Source organism: Bos grunniens, chromosome 6, assembly GCF_055505025.1.
Source record: "Bos grunniens cultivar Pamir isolate PY7600 chromosome 6, Bosgru_T2T1.0, whole genome shotgun sequence".
Taxonomy (NCBI): Eukaryota; Metazoa; Chordata; class Mammalia; order Artiodactyla; family Bovidae; genus Bos; species Bos grunniens.
The window spans coordinates 60165331-60185448 of NC_141170.1; the positions used below are offsets into that span (position 1 = coordinate 60165331).

At 39.2% G+C, this 20118-nt stretch overlaps 1 protein-coding gene across 6 annotated transcripts in view; it reads right to left on the reverse strand.

Moving 5' to 3' along the window:
- KLHL5 (kelch like family member 5) overlaps positions 1–20118 on the reverse strand; it is a 93017-nt gene that overhangs the window by 11929 nt on the left and 60970 nt on the right. For all 6 annotated transcript variants that reach the window (XM_086406108.1, XM_086406106.1, XM_086406104.1 and 3 more), the window contains 2 exons: positions 17094–17280; positions 3106–3330 (listed from right to left, as the gene is read on the reverse strand). In XM_086406108.1, the coding sequence (XP_086262234.1) occupies positions 3106–3330; positions 17094–17280 (412 nt within the window). The remainder of the gene's footprint in view (positions 1–3105; positions 3331–17093; positions 17281–20118) is intronic.

Sequence of the window (20118 nt, forward strand, 5' to 3'; positions counted from 1 at the left end):
GTAAGGAAACCAGGCTTGAAGGTATCTAGGAGAAGCGAAGGTGAGACAAAAGGACTAGTATATACAAAGGCCCTGAGGCACAGTGTGTCTGTGGTATATACAGCTAGGAGGCCAGTTGGTGAGTAAGGGGGAGAGAGTAGTGGATGAGGGGCAGGGTGGACTCAGATCATGTAGTGGTCAGGACAATTGTAAGGACTTTGGATTCTACTCTAAATGAGATGGAAAGCCAGTGGAGGGTTTTGGGAAGTGACTTAGCAACAGCAGCAGGAGTATGACATGGCCATAGTCAGGTAAGATATAAATACATACCACCTGAAGGCCAAAATACAAATATTGTGATACAAAGACATCTATTTTTGTGAAATCATAGCCAGATGACATAAATAGTCACCGTCCATGCAGGAACCAAATCAACATACCATCCTACTCATTTGTGTCCTACCAGTACTAGATATAGGAGATTACCTATCTATCTCCAAATATACATAAAACATAGACAATTTTATATTTTTACATGTGTGTGAGTGTAATTAAGTAATTTAAATTTAAAATTTACTTAAGTAAAGATTTCTTCTGTAAGTTCAAACATTATTTTAAATAATGTTTATAACGTTTATTATAAGGTAAATTAGTAAGAACAAAGCTGTTCTGAACAACATAAAATGGAAATAAAGGCTTAAAGAAAACACTTTGAATGATATGGTCATTCTCCTTTGAACTTGCTACAGTTCAATAAACTCTTTTGTATGGTACCTAGAACTAATGATAGTATCCCATGCACAGTCTCATCTGTATAAGACATAGGTAGATAATGGCCATTCCCATTCTATGTACTATAAGAAATTACATTAAGTTAGAATTGACTTTCTTTTCCCCATAATAGAGGAACGTTTGCAGCTGAATCATACTTTTGACCCTGGATTTTATGCTCAACACAAATTTAAAAGCCTCGTTCAGGCTGCTTTTAAGATATATCTTCCCACTTTGTGCCTATGTAATAGTTACCAACAAGGTCCGTCTAGTCAAGGCTATGGTTTTTCCAGTGGTCATGTATGGATGTGAAAGTTGGACTGTGAAGAAAGCTGAGCACCGAAGAATTGCTGCTTTTGAACTGTGGTGTTGGAGAAGACTCTTGAGAGTCCCTTGGACTGCAAGGAGATCCAACCAGTCCATTCTAAAGGAGATCAGTCCTGGGTGTTCTTTGGAAAGACTGATGCTAAAGCTGAAACTCCAATACTTTGGCCACCTCATGTGAAGAGTTGACTCATTGGAAAAGACTCTGATGCAGGGAGGGATTGGGGGCAGGAGGAGAAGGGGATAACAGAGGATGAGATGGCTAGATGGCATCACCAACTCGATGGACATGAGTTTGGGTGAACTCCGGGAGTTGGTGATGGACAGGGAGGCCTGGCGTGCTGCAATTTATGGGGTCGCAAAGAGTCGGACATGACTGAGCAACTGAACTGAACTGAATAGTTGATTTTATGGATTCAAGATTACTATTTGTTTTGTTTGCTGAATTTCATGTAGTTAATTTTAAGCTCCTCTCTCAGTACCTTAGCCCAACTCTCTGGTTTTACTTCCTTATCTAACTTGAAACTTAAGATCATCTTTCATTGAAAGCTAATTGCAACTAGAAGAATCCCTTGTCTCTCTGATCTTTTGCTGTCCCCATTACCATACCACGCTTCATTCCTAGATAATTTTCATTGGCATTTTGGGCAATCTCTACTCTGGTACTCAGTATTAATAAACTGGGTATAGTATAAAGCCATCTTATCTAAACTCAACTATCTCTTCACTATAACTCATTCATCTTTTATAATAACCTATCAAATTCTTTATTGCAACTATTTTAAGCCTTTTCCAAAACTCTGATAAATTGACAATATGGTAACAAATTCTCCCTCTCCCAGAAGACATGTCTATTTGCAATGGGATTCTGTAGGTCCTCCCATCAAGAAGTGGTGTCTATTTTACTACCTTTTGAATCAGGGCTTGCCCACATGACTTATTTTAGCCAATGGGATACTACCAAACATGAGGCAAGAAGCAGCTTGAAAAATGTTTGTGCATTGGGACTTACGTTCTCTTGCTGATTTTGAAACCCTGTGACTCCCACCATGAGAATAATACTGGGCTAGCCTGAATGACTAGAGGCATATGGCCCAATTGCCTCTGCTGCCTAGGCTGATAGCCGGTGTACCACTATACATGTGAGTGAGGCCATTCTAGATCAACAACCAACTAGCCTGCCTGCCTAATCCAGATTCATGAGAAAACCCAGCGGAAATCTTCTAAGTCAGCCCAGACCAGAAGAACTGCCCAGCTGATGCACAGATTCATGAGCTAAATAAATAATCCTTGGTTTAAGCTTCTACATTTTGGAGTGGTTTGTTATATAGCAAAATCTGGGTGATATGCATACATTTCAAGCCCCATCTAATTTTATAATATATCCACCTCTTCACTTTCAGCAAACAATTCTTTCCATTTTTTTCTATGAGAAAAGAGAAGTCATCTGATACAAGATCCCTAAATTCTCTTCTGTCCATTTCAGAATGAGTCATCAGTTTCTTGAAGATAAAGACAGTGTCTTCCTCATCTTTATATATCTACAGAACAGACAGCATGGCACACAGCACATGCTAATCAATATTTGCTCAGTGAATTACTGAATTAAAGAATGAAGAGTCTCTATCATGACATTCTCTGTGCTACCTCAAAATTTTTCTGCATCTTATTCATTTCTGCTTAAAAACAAAGGAATATACATGAAAAAAAAATAATGCTAAAGATCTTTAAATAAGCATTTCAATTAGATAACATTAAATGTCAACATAGAACACGCATGTCAAATGGCAGCTTGTCAGTCCGTCGTGCTACACCATAATTCTTAAATATTCATGTTTTCACTTGTGCTGGCTGCACATATAGATGCTTGTTTTCTCTGCTTCTGCTTCTCAGATAACAGGGAGCATGAGGCAATGCTGGTGACTGCTGTTGGCTCAGCAGCTGCGACACTGATCTTTTGCCAGGTAAAGACTATGAAAATGCCATACAGGCCTATACATGAAAGTATGAACAAATCTGCAGTTATCTCACCAAGGCCATGCCTATGTGTAGACATAGGAGGCATCACACTCCAAGTTTTTGTTTTAGGGTTGTAGCATTCTACAGTATTCAAAGTCTTCAGTCCATCTCTTCCTCCAACCACGTACAGTTTGTCATCTAACACTGCAACGCCGAACTGCAGCCTCCGCCCGTTCATAGTTGCTACAGGAGTCCACATATTTGTACGAAGATCATACTTTTCGATGCTTGTTGCTCCTTAATAGTAACAGAAAGAAGTTATGCAAATAAAAAGCTCACCATCATTGAGTATTTTATGAACTTAGACATATAAAAGTATAGGATTAGCACTGACAATACTATTTCTAATATGTTCCAATAAGCACCTGCATAATCTCAACCTTGCCTGTATCCCTGCCCTCATCTCCTTCTACTCTCTAGTGCTTACACCAGACTCTGGTACTAGAAGGTCAAGTGGGAAAGGACTGTCTGTCAAAGAGGGCTGAGAAGCAACAGCCAGAAGGGAAGCAAGCAGGGTAGTTTAGCACGATGGAAGCCAAAGTAAAAAAGAGGATCAAGTAAGATGAAGACTGAAAAGTATGACTGAATTTAGCTACATGGAGGTCATTCATGACTTTAGGGAGAGTCCTTTGTTTGAGCAGTTGAGACAGGACTACGAGGTGAGGAAATGGAGAAAATGAGCATCAATCATTCCTCTAAGAAGTCTGGCTACAAAAAGGTGGAGAGAGATAAGAATTATTTGGTGGGCTGAGGGAAGTTTTGTTTTGTTGTTAAAAGTGGATAAACCTGAGTCAATAATGGGAAGGATCTAGCCATGGGGAAGGAAGTTGAAAATACACGAGATGAAGGGCTCCTACGTAACAGTGAGAGTTCCTGAGAAAACATGAAAGGGCAGTATCAGGGCTCAGGTGAGAGGCTGTCTTTCATAGAAGGAGGGGGGATACACACTTCACTGAAACCAGGGAAGGACAAGAGCTGAAGAGTGGATACAATGCTTTGAAAATCCTAAGCGTGGAAAGTTTGGGGAATGATGGTGTCTACATGTTATCAAGAATTACAAGATCCAAAGAACTCTTCTATTTTCTTTATGAGGTAAGAACAGTGGAGTTAAGGTTAAAAAAAAAAAAGACCTACTCCTCTAAACAAAGAGCCAATTCTCAGTAGTTTAGTTCAGTTCAGTTCAGTCGCTTAGTCGTGTCTGACTCTTTGCGACCCCATGAACCGCAGCACACCAGGCCTCCCTGTCTATCACGAACTCCTGGAGTCCACCCAAACCCATGTCCATTGAGTTGGTGATGCCATCCAACCATCTCATCCTCTGTCATCCCCTTCTCCTCCTGCCCTCAATCTTTGCCAGCATCAGGGTCTTTTCCAATGAGTCAGCTCTGTGCATCAGTGGCCAACTACTGGAGTTTCAGCTTCAACATCACTCCTTCCAATGAACACCAAGACTGATCTCCTTTAGGATGGACAGGTTGGATCTCTTTGCAGTCCAAGTGACTCTTAAGAGTCTTTTCCAACACCACAGTTCAAAAGCATCAATTCTTTGGCACTCAGCTTTCTTTCTAGTCCAACTCTCACATCCATACATGATCAATGAAAAAACCCTAGCTTTGACTGGACAGACCTTTGTTGACAAAGTAATGTCTCTGCTTTTTAATATGCTGTCTAGGTTGGTCATAACTTTTATTCTAAGGAGCAAGCGTCTTTTAATTTCATGGCTGCAGTCACCATCTGCAGTGATTTTGGAGCCCAGAAAAAGAAAGTCAGATACTGTTTCCACTGTTTCCCCATCTATTTCCCATGAAGTGATGGGACCAGATGCCATGATCTTAGTTTTCTGAATGTTGAGCTTTAAGCCAACTTTTTCACTCTCCTCTTTTACTTTCATCAAGAGGCTTTTTAGTTCCTCTTCACTTTCTGCCATAAGGGTGGTGTCATCTGTATATCTGAGGTTATTGATATTTCTCCAGCAATCTTGATTCCAGCTTGTGCTTCTTCCAGCCCAGCGTTTCTCACAATGTACTTTGCATATAAGTTAAATAAGCAGGGTGACAATATACAGCCTTGAGTACTCCTTTTCCTATTTGGAACCAGTCTGTTGTTCCATGTCCAGTTCTAACTGTTGCTTCCTGATCTGCATACAGGTTTCTCAAGACACAGGTTAGGTGGTCTGGTATTCCCATCTCTTTCAGAATTTTCCACAGTTTATTGTGATCCACACAATCAAAGGCTTTGGCAGAGTCAATAAAGCAGAAATAGATGTTTTTCTGGAACTCTCTTGCTTTTTCTATGATCCAGCGGATGTTGGCAATTTGATCACTGGTTCCTCTGCCTTTTCTAAAACCAGTTTGAACATCTGGAAATTCACAGTTCACGTATTGCTGAAGCCTGGCTTGGAGAATTTTAAGCATCACTTTACTAGCGTGTGAGATGAGTGCAATTGTGCGGTAGTTTGAGCATTCTTTGGCACTGCCTTTCTTTGGGACTGGAATGAAAACTGACCTTTTCCAGTCCTATTGCCCCTGCTGAGTTTTCCAAATTTGCTGGCATATTGAGTGCAGCACTTTCACAGCATCATCTTTCAGGATTTGAAATGGCTCAACTGGAATTCCATCACCTCCACTAGCTTTGTTCACAGTGATGCTTCCTAAGGCCCAGTTGACTTCACATTCCAGGATGTCTGGCTCTAGGTGAGTGATCATACCATCATGATTATCTGGGTTGTGAAGACCTTTTTTGTATAGTTCTTCTGTGTATTCTTGCCACCTCTTCTTAATATCTTCTGCTTCTGTTAGGTCCCTACCATTCTGTCCTTTATTGTGCCCATCTTTACATGAAATGTTCCCTTGGTGTTTCTAATTTTCTTGAAGAGATTTCTAGTCTTTCCCATTCTTGGCGGCGGCCGAGAGGACCTACCCCACGTCCAAGGTAAGGAGTGTGGCTGGCCTTTGCTGAAGCAGCAGTGAAGAGAGAGATACCCCATGTCCAAGGTAGGAGAAACCCAAGTAAGATGGTAGGCACTGAGAGAGGGCATCAGAGAGCAGACTGAAACCACAATCACAGACAACAGGCCAATCTGATCAGACAGACCAAAGCCTTGTCTAACTCAATGAAACTAAGCCATGCCCATGGGGCCACCAAAGACGGGCGGCTCATGGTGGAGAGGTCTGACAGAATGTGGTCCACTGGAGAAGGGAATGGCAAACCACTTCAGTATTCTTGCTTTGAGAACCCCATGAACAGTATGAAAAGGCAAAAAGATAGGACACTAAAAGATGAACTCCCCAGCTCGGTAGGTGCCCAATATGCTATTGGAGATCAGTGGAGAAATAACTCCAGAAAGAATGAAGGGATGGAGCCAAAGCAAAAACAACACCCAGCTGTGGATGTGACTGGTAATGTAAGCAAGGCCCGATGCTATAAAGAGCAATATTGCATAGGAACCTGGAATGTTAGGGCCATGAATCAAGGCAAACTGGAGGTGGTCAAACAGGAGATGGCAAGAATGAACATCAACATTCTAGGAATCAGCGAACTAAGATGGACTGGAATGGGTGAATTTAACTCAGATGACCATTATATCTACTACTGTGGGCAGGAATCCCTTAGAAGAAATGGAGTAGCCATCATAGTCAACAAAAGAGTCCGAAATGCAGTACTTGGATGCAATCTCAAAAACGACAGAATAATCTCTGTTTGTTTCCAAGGCAAACCATTCAATATCACGGTAATCCAAGTCTATGCCCTAACCAGTAACACTGAAGAAGCTGAAGTTGAACAGTTCTATGAAGACCTACAAGACCTTCTAGAACTGACACCCAAAAAAGATGTCCTTTTCATTATAGGGAACTGGAATGCAAAAGTAGGAGGTCAAGAAACACCTGGAGTAACCATCAAATTTGGCCTTGGAGTACAGAATGAGACTTCTGCCAAGAGAACGCACTGGTCATAGCAAACACCCTCTTCCAACAACACAAGGGAAGACTCTACACATGGATATCACCAGATGGTCGACACCAAAATAAGACTGATTATATTCTTTGCAGCCAAAGATGGAGAAACTCTACACAGTCAGCAAAAACAAGACCGGGAGCTGACTGTGGCTCAGATCATGAACTCCTTATTGCCAAATTCAGACTGAAATTAAAGAAAGTGGAGAAAACCACTAGACCATTCAGGTATGACCTAAATCAAATCCCTTATGACTATACAGTGGAAGTGAGAAATAGATTTAAGGGACTAGATCTGATAGACAGAGTGCTTGATGAGCTATGGACAGAGGTTCGTGACATTGTACAGGAGATAGGAATCAAGACCATCCCCAAGAAAAAGAAATGCAAAAAAGCAAAATGGCTGTCTGAGGAAGCCTTACAAATAGCTGTGAAAAGAAGTGAATCAAAAAGCAGATAAACAAACACTGGGGTACATGTGTCTCTTTCAATTCTGGTTTCCTCAGTGTGTATGCCCTTAGAAAAGGCAGGGAACCAGAGATCAAATTGCCAACATCCGCTGGATCATAGAAAAAGCAAGAGAGTTCCAGAAAAGCATCTATTTCTGCTTTGTTGACTATGCCAAAGCCTTTGACTGTGTGGATCACAATAAACTGGACAATTCTGAAAGAGATGGGAATACCAGACCACCTGATCTGCCTCTTGAGAAATTTGTATGCAGGTCAGGAAGCAACAGTTAGAACTGGACATGGAACAACAGACTGGTTCCAAATAGGAAAAGGAGTACGTCAAGGCTGTATATTGTCACCCTGTTTATTTAACTTACATGCAGAGTACATCATGAGAAATGCTGGACTGGAAGAAACACAAGCTGGAATCAAGATTGCTGGGAGAAATATCAATAACCTCAGATATACAGATGACACCACCCTTATGGCAGAAAGTGAAGAGGAACTAAAAAGCCTCTTGATGAAAGTGAAAGAGGAGAGTGAAAAAGTTGGCTTAAAGCTCAACATTCAGAAAACTAAGATCATGGCATCTGGTCCCATCACTTCATGGGAAATAGATGGGGAAAGAGTGGAAACAGTGTCAGACTTTCTTTTTCTGGGCTCCAAAATCACTACAGATGGTGACTGCAGCCATGAAATTAAAAGACGCTTACTCCTTGGAAGGAAAGTTATGACCAACCTAGATAGCATATTCAAAAGCAGAGACATTACTTTGCCAACAAAGGTCCGTCTATTCAAGGCTATGGTTTTTCCAGTGGTCATGTATGGATGTGAGAGTTGGACTGTGAAGAAGGCTGAGTGATTGATGAATTGATGCTTTTGAACTATGGTGTTGGAGAAGACTCTTGAGAGTCCCTTGGACTGCAAGGAGATCCAACCAGTCTATTCTGAAGGAGATCAGTCCTGGGTGTTCTTTGGAAGGAAATGATGCTAAAGCGGAAACTGCAGTACTTTGGCCACCTCATGCGAAGAGTTGACTCATTGGAAAAGACTCTGATGCTGGGAGGGATTGGGGGCAAGAGGAGAAGGGGATCACAGAGGATGAGATGGCTGGATGGCATCACTGACTCGATGGACATGAGTCTGAGTGAACTCCGGGAGTTGGTGATGGACAGGGAGGCCTGGCGTGCTGCGATTCATGGAGTCGCAAAGAGTTGGACACGACTGAGCGACTGATCTGATCTGATCTGATCTGATGGCAGTTCTATTTCCAGATTTTTAAGGAATCTCCACACTGTTCTCCATAGTGGCTGTACCCCAATGTTCATCGCAGCACTGTTTATAATAGCCAGGACATGGAAGCAACCTAGATGTCCATCAGCAGATGAATGGACAAGAAAGCTGTGGTACATATACACAATGGAGTATTACTCAGCCATTAAAAAGAATACATTTGAATCAGTTCTAATGAGGTCGATGAAACTGGAGCCTATTATACAGAGTGAAGTAAGCCAGAAAGAAAAACACCAATATAGTATACTAATGCATATATATGGAATTTAGAAAGATGGTTAACGACAACCCTATATGCAAGACAGCAAAAGAGACACAGATGTATAGAACAGTCTTTTGGATTCTGTGGGAGAGGGAGTGGGGGGATGATTTGGGACAATGGCATTAAAACATGTATAATATCATATAAGAAACGAATCACCAGTCCAGGTTCTATGCAGGATACAGGAAGCTTGGGGCTGGTGCACTGGGATGACCCAGAGGGATGGTATGGGGAGGGAGGTGGGAGGGGGGTTCAGGATGGGGAACACATGTACACCCATGGCAGATGCATGTTGATGTATGGCAAAACCAAAAAAATATTGTAAAGTAAAAATAAATAAATAAATTAATTAATTAAAAATTTGCAAACTAAAAAAAAAAAGGGCAGATAAAGGGAAAGATATACCCATTTGAATGCAGAGTTCCAAAGAATAGCAAGGAGATATAAGTAAGTCTTCCTCAGTGATCAATGCAAAGAAACAGAGGAAAACCCTCAGTTATGAAGAGTTCAATTAGTATCTACTTTACTTCTCTCTTCTAAGCCTCTAATACAACATGCAATCAGTGCTATTCTTATAGCACTACAATCAAGACAAGCATTTATTCTGAAATATTTGTTACAACTAGGTCATCAGAGCACTGATGGCTATTGATGTCTCCTAAAATTAGGAATAGTTTTGCCATTATACATATGGCAAGAAACCTTGAAAGTCTTTAATACATGTGTGTATCCATATTTTTGTTGTTGTTTAGTTGATACATTGTGTCTGGTTCTTTTGCAACCCTATGCACTGCAGCCTGCCAAGCTCCTCTGTCCATGGGATTTTCCAGGCAAGAATACTGCAGTGGGTTGTCATTTCCTTCTCTAGGGGATCTTCCAGACCCAGAAACTGAACCCATAGCTTCTACCGAGTCTCCTACACTGCAGGCAGGCAGACTCTTTACTGCTATACACCAGGGCTGTGTGTATGCATATATTTTTCTTAAATTAGTGTTACTATTTTTATTTACCTTATAAAAGTTTTAAGTTATTTGAGATAAATACTGAGTCTTTTTCCATTGTAGCATTCTCAAATGTCATGTAATAGACTCTGTTGTATATAGCAGCTGTTGAAAAATATTTTTGAATTTGAATAATCTTTGTGATTTTTAGCCAAAATAAGGCTTTACTGATACAAATATTTTATGTAATAGTATACTTGAATCATCACTCTAAACTTGACCTTAAAAACTTCTTTCTTCCTCAAATAAAAAGCCCCTGCTACTTATCTGTCCTAATTTGAATTTTGAGTTATTCCTTTTATTTATTTATTTTTAATTTAATTTTATTTATTTTTTTTAATTTTATTTTATTTATTTTTTTAAATTTTATTTTATTTTTAAACTTTACATAACTGTATTAGTTTTGCCAAATATCAAAATGAATCCACCACAGGTATACATGTGTTCCCCATCCTGAACCCTCCTCCCTCCTTCCTCCCCATACCATCCCTCTGGGTCGTCCCAGTGCACTAGCCCCAAGCATCCAGTATCGTGCATCGAACCTGGACTGGCATCTCATTTCATACATGATATTTTACATTCCTTTTAGATCCAGTTCACTAAGCAGTATCAGAGGCATATGAATTAGTAACTAAAAATTCTTTTGTTAATATCAAATGTAATTCTTAAAGATGTTAAGATTTTAAAATCTGAAACATGTATCTTAAAAAATGTTATCTCCAAATAACAAAAATCTTAGTAATTATAAAAATCCTATGTAAAAGCTTGGAATTTCCCTAATTTATACTGAAGGACTGACCTTTAAAAAAAAAAGTAAGTACAAATATATCCTGATACCATTTTAGTGGCTATTTAGAACCATTACTAGCTCATTTGGGGGTTCTATACTAAACAGATATATGAAGGGACCAAGAACTCAATAATCAAGACTCCTATCTAACTAATGCAAATTGCTCTTCATTATGTCATGGGTGGAGGAGCCTGGTAGGCTGCAGTCCATAGGGTCACTAAGAGTCGGACACGACTGAGCGACTTCACTTTCACTTTTCACTTTCATGCACTGGAGAAGGAAATGGCAACCCACTCCAGTGTTCTTGCCTGGGGAATCCCAGGGACAGGGGAGCCTGGTGGGCTGCCGTCTATGGGGTCACACAGAGTTGGACATGACTGAAGCAACTTAGCAGCAGCATGAAGACACTGGGAATAAGATAAAGCCTTGGAAGATAGCTTGAGTAGGACAGAACCTCAGAGTATTTGATTATTAAGAGAGACTTAGAAATAAATTTGGTCAAACTGCAAAGGCCAGATTACAGAAAGTCTTGAAACCTAGAGAGAGGATTTATACTTTGTGCAGTAAAGAAATTAAGATTGCTGAAGCTTTTGAGCAGAGCAGCGGCATGTTAACAGAAGTTAACATGGGAATTAAGCAGAGTATAGTGTCCAAAGTCAAAATGCCTATCTGTATCTTGATTCCATCACTAATTAGCTGTGTGAGCCTAGCAAAGTTATTTAACTTCTCTGTCTCAGTATCCTCTTCTCTAAAAGAGGGCAGTATGGCAGAAAGTGAAGAGGAACTAAAAAGCCTCTTGATGAAAGTGAAAGAGGAGAGTGAAAAAGTTGGCTTAAAGCTCAACATTCAGAAAACAAAGATCATGGCATCTGGTCCCATCACTTCATGGGAAATAGATAGGAAAACAGTGGAAACAGTGTCAGACTTTATCTTTTTGGGCTCCAAAATCATTGCAGATGGTGACTGCAGCCATGAAATTAAGACGCTTACTCCTTGGAAGAAAAGTTACGACCAACCTAGATAGCATATTGAAAAGCAGAGACATTACTTTGCCAACAAAGGTCCGTCTAGTCAAGGCTATGGTTTTTCCAGTGATCATGTATGGATGTGAGAGTTGGACTATGAAGAAAGCTGAGCACCGAAGAATTGATGCTTTTGAACTGTGGTGTTGGAGCAAGGAGATCCAACCAGTCCATTCTGAAGGAGATCAGCCCTGGGTGTTCTTTGGAAGGAATGATGCTAAAGCTGAAACTCCAGTACTTTGGCCACCTCATGCAAAGAGTTGACTCATTGGAAAAGACTCTGATGCTGGGAGGGACTGGGGGCAGGAGGAGAAGGGGACGACAGGATGAGATGGCTGGATGGCATCACTGACTCGATGGACGTGAGTCTGAGTGAACTCCAGGAGATGGTGATGGACAGGGAGGCCTGGTGTGCTGCGATTCATGGGGTTGCAAAGAGCTGGACATGACTGAGTGACTGAACTGAACTGAATTGAGTAACATACAGCTCTGAAAGTTGCTAGGAAGATGAAATGAAACAATGTAGGTCAAGTCCTTAGCATAATGCCTGACATTTACTAAGAATATAATGAATGCTACTCCCACAAAAATAACATAATCAAAATTTGTGAGTTGAGAGAAGGCTAACTGGAATTATCAGGACAGCAGTGGAGATTTCTAAGAATTAGGAGTCATTTGAAAGAAGTCACTTGGTGACCATCAGAATGTAAGTTTGCGAGAGAGAAGGAGAGAGGAGATAAGTATTGTTTACTTGGCTACTTAGAATTCAAGTTCCTTCCCCAAGTTTGAGGACTCTTCCTATGTATGTATGAGCCTTGATGGGAGCCAGGAACCCATCTCCCAGAAAACTGAAAAGGCAGGTCTTTCTTTTTAAAAAAAATTTTTACTGGAGTATAGTTACTTTACAATGTTGTGTTAGTTTCTACTGTACAGCAAAGTGAATCAGTCATATGTATACATACAACCCCTCTTTTCTGGACTTAAGACAGTCATTGTCTTTGGAATTTTGGGGCCTATGACTGACCTAAAGCTAGTCAAATGGATGTCTGAACTTGGAATTTAAGACCTAAAGCAGGATTTATAAAGAAGCAGGGACAGTGGATGTAGTCCTATCCATTTCTCAATAGCCTTCCCCAATAAATTCCTTATTTGCTTACATGAGCCAGAGTAGATGTCCTCTGAAAAGCACTGAACTATGATCACAAGTTCTCAAGTCTGAGAGACATGGTCAGAGAAGATTTGAATACATGACGTTTAAGGTGAAAACCAAACGTCAAATATGTATTTTATACAAGTTGGAAATATGAGAATAAAATCAAAGTGCAAGACTTATTTTGTGGAATCTGAAATATGATACAAATGAACTTATCTACCAAACAGAAACAGACTCACAGGCATAGAGAATAGATGTGGTTGCCAAGGAGGAGCGGAGGTGGGGGAGGAATGAACTGGGAGTTTGGGATTAGCAAATGCAAACCATTTTATAGAAAATGTTAAACAACAAGGTCCTACTGTATAGGACCTATACAGGGAACTATATTCAATATCCTATGATAAACCATCATGGAAAAGAAAATAAAAAAGGATGTAAACAGAACTCAATCACTTTGCTATAGAGCAGAAATTAACACAATACTGTAAATCAACTATACTTCAATAAATTATAAAAAATCAAAATGTGAGAGTATAATTAATACAGAGATAACAGTTAAAGCCTTGAAAAAGAGAAGGAAAGACTGAGGAGAAGAGTTTAAGTGCTGGTAATGACTACAAAGCTAAGCACCAGTTCCAGACATATAGCAGGTTATTTAGTAAATATTTGCAGATCAGTTATCTGGACAGTGGACGTCTCCAAAAATGCTCAAATACTTACATTATAACTCCAATCAGTTATCTTTATGTATTTCTAGAACACTGAGTCATCAAGTCTATATTTAAAACTTAAGCATCTATATATACATAGCACTATATGCTATGTGCAATAATAGCTATATTTATATTTATTTATATTTTATAATCTAAAAGTTAAATCACAATGCAAGATTTTCAATTAGAGCTCACGTTTTGATATTTCTTAGAAATATCATATAGAGGAGAAACCTTTAGATATGATCACTGCATCAAGTGTTTTAGTCATACAAGTAATACAAGAGAACTGAGACCACAGCGGTAGCTAGAAGTCAGAGGTATTGTCAGGAGCCTGCAAATTATTAGTACTAGGAATTCAGAGGAAGAGGAGATCAATGTATGCTGAGAAAAAATACACATAAACAGAAAGCTTCTAGCACAATATCCGGCATTGAGTAGGCACTGGGCATGGTGTTTGTTGTTATTAATGTTACTATGAATAACAAATGCTGCAAGAAGGGTACAAAGATTTCCAGATACTCTTGACCGAGATTTCCTGCATATTTATATTTTACATTTGTTTTCTATGTATGTACATGTGTAGGCATGAATGTTTTTCTGAACTGTTTCATCAGAGTAAGTTGCAAAAATGATGACCATGCAGGCTTAGTCGTTCAGTCGTGTCTGACTCTTTGTGACCCCTGACTGTGGCCTGCCAGGCCTCTCTGTCCATGGCATTTCCTAAGCAAGAATACTGGACTGGGTTGTCATATCCTCCTCCAGGAAATCTTCCTGACCCAGCGATCGAACCCACATCTCCTGTATTGCAAGTGGATCCTTTACCACTGAGCCATTGGGAACCACGATGCCCCTGTATCCCTAAATATCTCAGTGTTGCTTCTTTTAAACCAGAAATCCTCTTACAAAACCACAATACCATCATCAAAATCTGGAAATTAACATTTATACAATGTTGCTGTCTAATCTGCAGACCTTATTTGGATTTCATCATTTGTCCCAATTATGGCTTCCCTGGCAGCTCAGCTGGTAAAGAATCTGTCTGCAATGCAGGAGACTCTGGTCTGATTCCTGGGTTGGGAAGATTCACCGGAGAAGGGATAGGCTATCCATCCAGTATTCTTGGGCTTCCCTTGTGGCTCAGCTGGTAAAGAATCCGCCTGCAATGTGGGAGACCCGAGTCTGATCCGTGGGTTGGAAAGATCCCCTGAAGGGAACAGCTACGCACTCCAGTATTCTGGTCTGGAGAATTCCACAGATGATCCATGGGGTTGCAAAGAGTCAGACACGACTGAGCAACTTTCATTTTAATGTCCTTCATAGTAAAAGAAAATCCAAGATGATGTATTGTAAAAGCTGTCGTATCTCTGTAAGACATATGACAGAGACAAATTCTTAAACCTTTTTTTTTTTTTTGTATTTCATGATGTTGACATTTTGGAATACTTCAGGTAAGTTATTTTGTAGCATGTCTCTCAATTCGAATTTGTTTGTCTTTTTCTTATGATTAAGTCCAGATTATATACTTTTGGCAAGAATACCACAGATGTCCAGGTGAGTTCTCGGTATATCACATAAGCACAGGCTGCTGGTTAGTCTCTTTACTGGCAATATGACCTTTGATTATTTGGTTTAGGTACTGTGTCAAGTTTCTCTACCATAAGCTATAACTGATTGACTAATAAGCAAGTGATTGGGAGATACTTTGAGACTAAAGATCCTGCTCTCAAAAACTTTCACCTATGAGTCTTAGAGAACTGATGATTGACTGAATTACTTATTAATATGATGATTGCCAAATGGTGATTTTTCTAATCCCATCTTTGCTTCTATATTTTAATTAGTTGGTATTCTACTGTAAGGAAGAGCATTCCCTTCTACTTTGGTTTGTATCAGTATGAATTCATGAATACTTATTTATAATCTTTTGCTACCATTATTTATTTTGATGTTGAAATTATCCCAGGTTTGGACAGTGGTAGCCTTTACAGCCATGAAATTAAAAGATGCTTACTCCTTGGAAGGAAAGTTATGACCAACCTAGATAGCATATTCAAAAGCAGAGACATTACTTTGCCAACAAAGGTCCGTCTAGTCAAGGCTATGGTTTTTCCAGTGGTCATGTATGGATGTGAGAGTTGGACTGTGAAGAAAGCTGAGCGCCGAAGAATTGATGCTTTTGAACTGTGGTGTTGGAGAAGACTCTTGAGAGTCCCTTGGACTGCAAGGAGATTCAACCAGTCCATTCTAAAAGAGATCAGCCCTGGGTGTTCTTTGGAAGGAATGATGCTAAAGCTGAAACTCCAGTACTTTGGCCACCTCATGGGAAGAGTTGATTCATTGGAAAAGACTCTGATGTTGGGAGGGATTGGGGGCAGGAGGAGAAGGGGACGACAGAGGATGAGATGGCTGGATGGCATCACCGACTCGATGGACGTGAGTTTGAGTTAACTCTGGGAGTTGGTGATGGACAGGGAGGCCTGGCGTGCTGCAATTCATGGGTCGCAAAGAGTTAGGACACGACTGAGCGACTGAATTGAACTGAGCCCTTACAAACTGTCTGCTGTATCTCTTGACCTGTTTCCATCATTGGGCACTTCCTTACTTTCTGGCACTACAAGTTGTTCTAGGCTTATCTTGTACTTTTCCTACCTCAGTGCTAGAATCAGCTATTTCTCCAAGGAGCTCATAAGCCTTAGTTATTACTAATTCATTTTTCTGTTTCTTTCAAAAAGATACATGTACCAATGTTCACTGCAGCACTATTTACAATAGCTAAGGCAAGAAAGCAACCTAAATGTCCACCGACAGATGAATGGATAAAAAAGATGTGGTATACATATATATATAAGATATACATACATAATGGAATACTACTCAGCCACTAAAAAGAACAAAATAATGCCATTTGCACCAACATGGATAGACCTAGAGATTGTCACACTGAGTGAAGTTAAGTCAGAGAAGGACAAATATCATATGATATAGCTTATATATGGAATCTAAAAAAAAAGGTACAAATGAACTTCTTTCAAAAGAGAGAGAGAGTTACAGATGTAGAAAACAATCTTATGGTTAACAAGGAAAAGAGGGGAGAGATAAATTGGGAAACTGGGATTGACATATACACATTACTATATATAAAACAGATAACTAATAAGGACCTACTGTATAGTGAAGGGAATTCAATATTCTATAATGACCCACATGGGAAAAGAATCTTAAAAAGAGTGGATATATGGCTATGTATAGCTGAATCACTTTGCTGTACACCTCACACTAACAACACTGTGAATCAACTATACTTCAAAGAAAAACAAAAATTCATTTTGTATGTTTCTTCAAATAAAAGATTATTTAATACCTTTTGTTGAATCCATTCCTCCAACTGCAAATAATGTACCAACAGTTGACTTCCTAGGTTTTGTCCGAGGACTCTGTAACATGGGCCGTCTCTCTGGTAGTAAGTGATACTTCATTGCTTCCATAATTAGTTTCTGACATTCTATATCATCTCGAAAAAGTGCATTATTTTCCATGTCTGCTAGGAACTAGAAAAAAAATAGTGAGTAGATATATTGACTGATCAAGAAAATGATGAGGCTAAAAGAATAAACACAAATGTTCACAAATGGAAATTATCTCATTAAAAAAAATCCAAGTCTGGACATCTATTTTTAACTAAAATATTCAACAGTTACAAAATTTACATTTTACTGAAAAACAGAACTAAGGAAAAGTGGTATGCTTTAAAATCTTAATAGTGCTTATCTCCGGGTAGTGGGGAAACTGGTGCTTAAAATAACTTTTCTGGTATGTTTCTATATTTTCAAGATTTTCTAAAATAAATCATTTTACTAAGTTAGAAATAGTTTTAACTGAAGAATAATTATAAGTGGGAGCTGACTAATTAGACTGCATTTATCTGACCTCTCTAAAGAATGTTCAACCAGCAAGAACAGCAAAAACAAAGTTTTCAATTTTTCCAAGGGGCAAAGAACTCCGAATGGTGATTATTTTAAAAGAACTAAAATTCCTTGTACTTCATTGAATTCTACGTGTTTTACCTATGTAATTTTACATAAATGTATAAGTATGGTTACAACCTACCTTTAAAAGATGAATTAAAAAAAAAAAAGATGACTTTCTCTTCTTTTGTGCTTGGTTCTTCGTCCCCCTACTTACCTCTTTATTGCCTTATTTCTTTCATTTAGGATACTAATTCATATGAAGTTAATTTTTAAACAGCGTATGAGTTGAGAAATACTTTTTCTTCCAAATGAATAGCTAGCTCTAGACTAATATAATTCCATTTCCCAACCGAATTGACCCTTGGTTACAGTAGTCTCAAGATATATGAGATCTATTTTTTGATTCTCTATTCTGTTCCACTGATATATTTGTCTATTCCTTTCCTACTACTACTATATCTTTTAAAAAAAGTCTTTATTGAATATGTTACAATATTGCTTGTTTTATGATTTGGTTTTTTTGGCTATGGGGCATGTAGGATCTTACTTCCCAGACCAAGGATGGAAACAGCACCCCCTGCATTGGAAGGTGAAGTCTTAACTGCTGGACTGTCAAAGAAATCCCTATTACAGTGTCTTACGACATTTTTTGCTTATCTGACATAAATCTCCCTTCACTATTCATTTAAATAATTTTCTGGGCTATTTTTGAGTCTTTATTTTCTATATAAACTTAAGACAGATTTGTCCAATTCCCCTTCACCATCTTGATCCTGTTTGAATTCTAATAGGAACTGCATTAAACCTTTTTGTAAGGTATACACCAATTATATCATTTTCATTTCATTGATGCAATTGCTAAAACCTTCCAAGCAGTGTTAAATAATTAGAGTGATAAAGAGTATCCATCTTATAGTTTAAATTGATATGGTTTCAGTGTTTCACTATTTAGGATAATAGTTACTATAGCACAGAAGGCAATGGCACCCCACTCCAGTACTCTTGCCTGGAAAATCCCATGGATGGAGGAGCCTGGTAGGCTGCAGTCCATGGGTTCCCTAGGAGTTGGACACGACTGAGCAACTTCACTTTCACTTTTCACTTTCATGCATTGGAGAAGGAAATGGCAACCCAGTCCAGTGTTCTTGCCTGGAGAATCCCAGGGACGGGGGAGCCTGCTGTGCTGCCGGTCTCTGGGGTCGCAAAGAGCCGGACACGACTGAAGTGACTTAGCAGCAGCAGCAGCAGCAGCAGCAGCAGTTACTATAGCATTTAACTTTTTACTATGTTTAAATAATTTATCTTTATTATAGATATGTTGTTTTCTTCTCTCCCTATTTCAGAGTTTTAAAATTAAGAATGGTTAATTTTTTCTAAATATCTTTTATACAGCTAGTGATATGATTATATGGCTTTTTCTCCTTTAAATTATTGATATAATTACCTTGACAGATTTCCTAATACTCAACCATTCTTATATTCTTGGAAAAAGATCTTCCTGATCATAGTGTATTACCCTTTTGATATACTGCAGGATTGTATTTGACAACATAAGGTATATTTTGCTGCTGCTAAGTCACTTCAGTCGTGTCCAACTGTGTGTGACCCCATAGACGGCAGCCCACCAGGTTCCCCCGTCCCTGGGATTCTCCAGGCAAGAACACTGGACTGGGTTGCCATTTCCTTCTCCAATGCATGAAAGTGAAAAGTGAAAGTGAAGTTGCTCAGTCGTGTCCAACTCCTAGGGAACCCATGGACTGCAGCCTACCAGGCTCCTCCATCCATGGGATTTTCCAGGCAAGAGTACTGGAGTGGGGTGCCATTGCCTTCTCCAAAGATATATTTTATATACTGTATAATTCACCATTTCAAGTATACAGTTCAATGATTTTTAGTAAATTTACCAACTTGTGCAACCATTACTATAAAAACAGTTTTGGAACATTCTCATCACCCTGAATGTCTGTTTACTGTTAATCTCGGTTCCGATCTCCTGTTCCAAGCTCTAATCTGTCTCTACAGATTTGCCTTTAGATGCTTTGTATAAATTGGATCACACAATGCACGGTCTCCTGCATCTTGCTTTTTTCACTTATCATGTTTTTGAGGTTCATTGATATGTAACATGTATCAGTATCCATTTCTTTTTTTTGTTGAATACTACTTCACTGTATGGATGCATGATATTTTATCTAACCATTCGCCAACTGATAGGCACTTACATTCAAGTTTTTGGTTATTATGAATAAGGCTGCTAAGAACATTTGTGTGCAAGTCTTTATGTAGATATGTTTTCAGGAGTAGAATTGTTAGGTCATATGGTACACATTTATGTTAACTGTTTAAGAAACTGCCAAACTGTTTTAGAAGGTGTCTGCACGATTTATATTCCCACCAGCTATCTACAAGGGTTCCTGT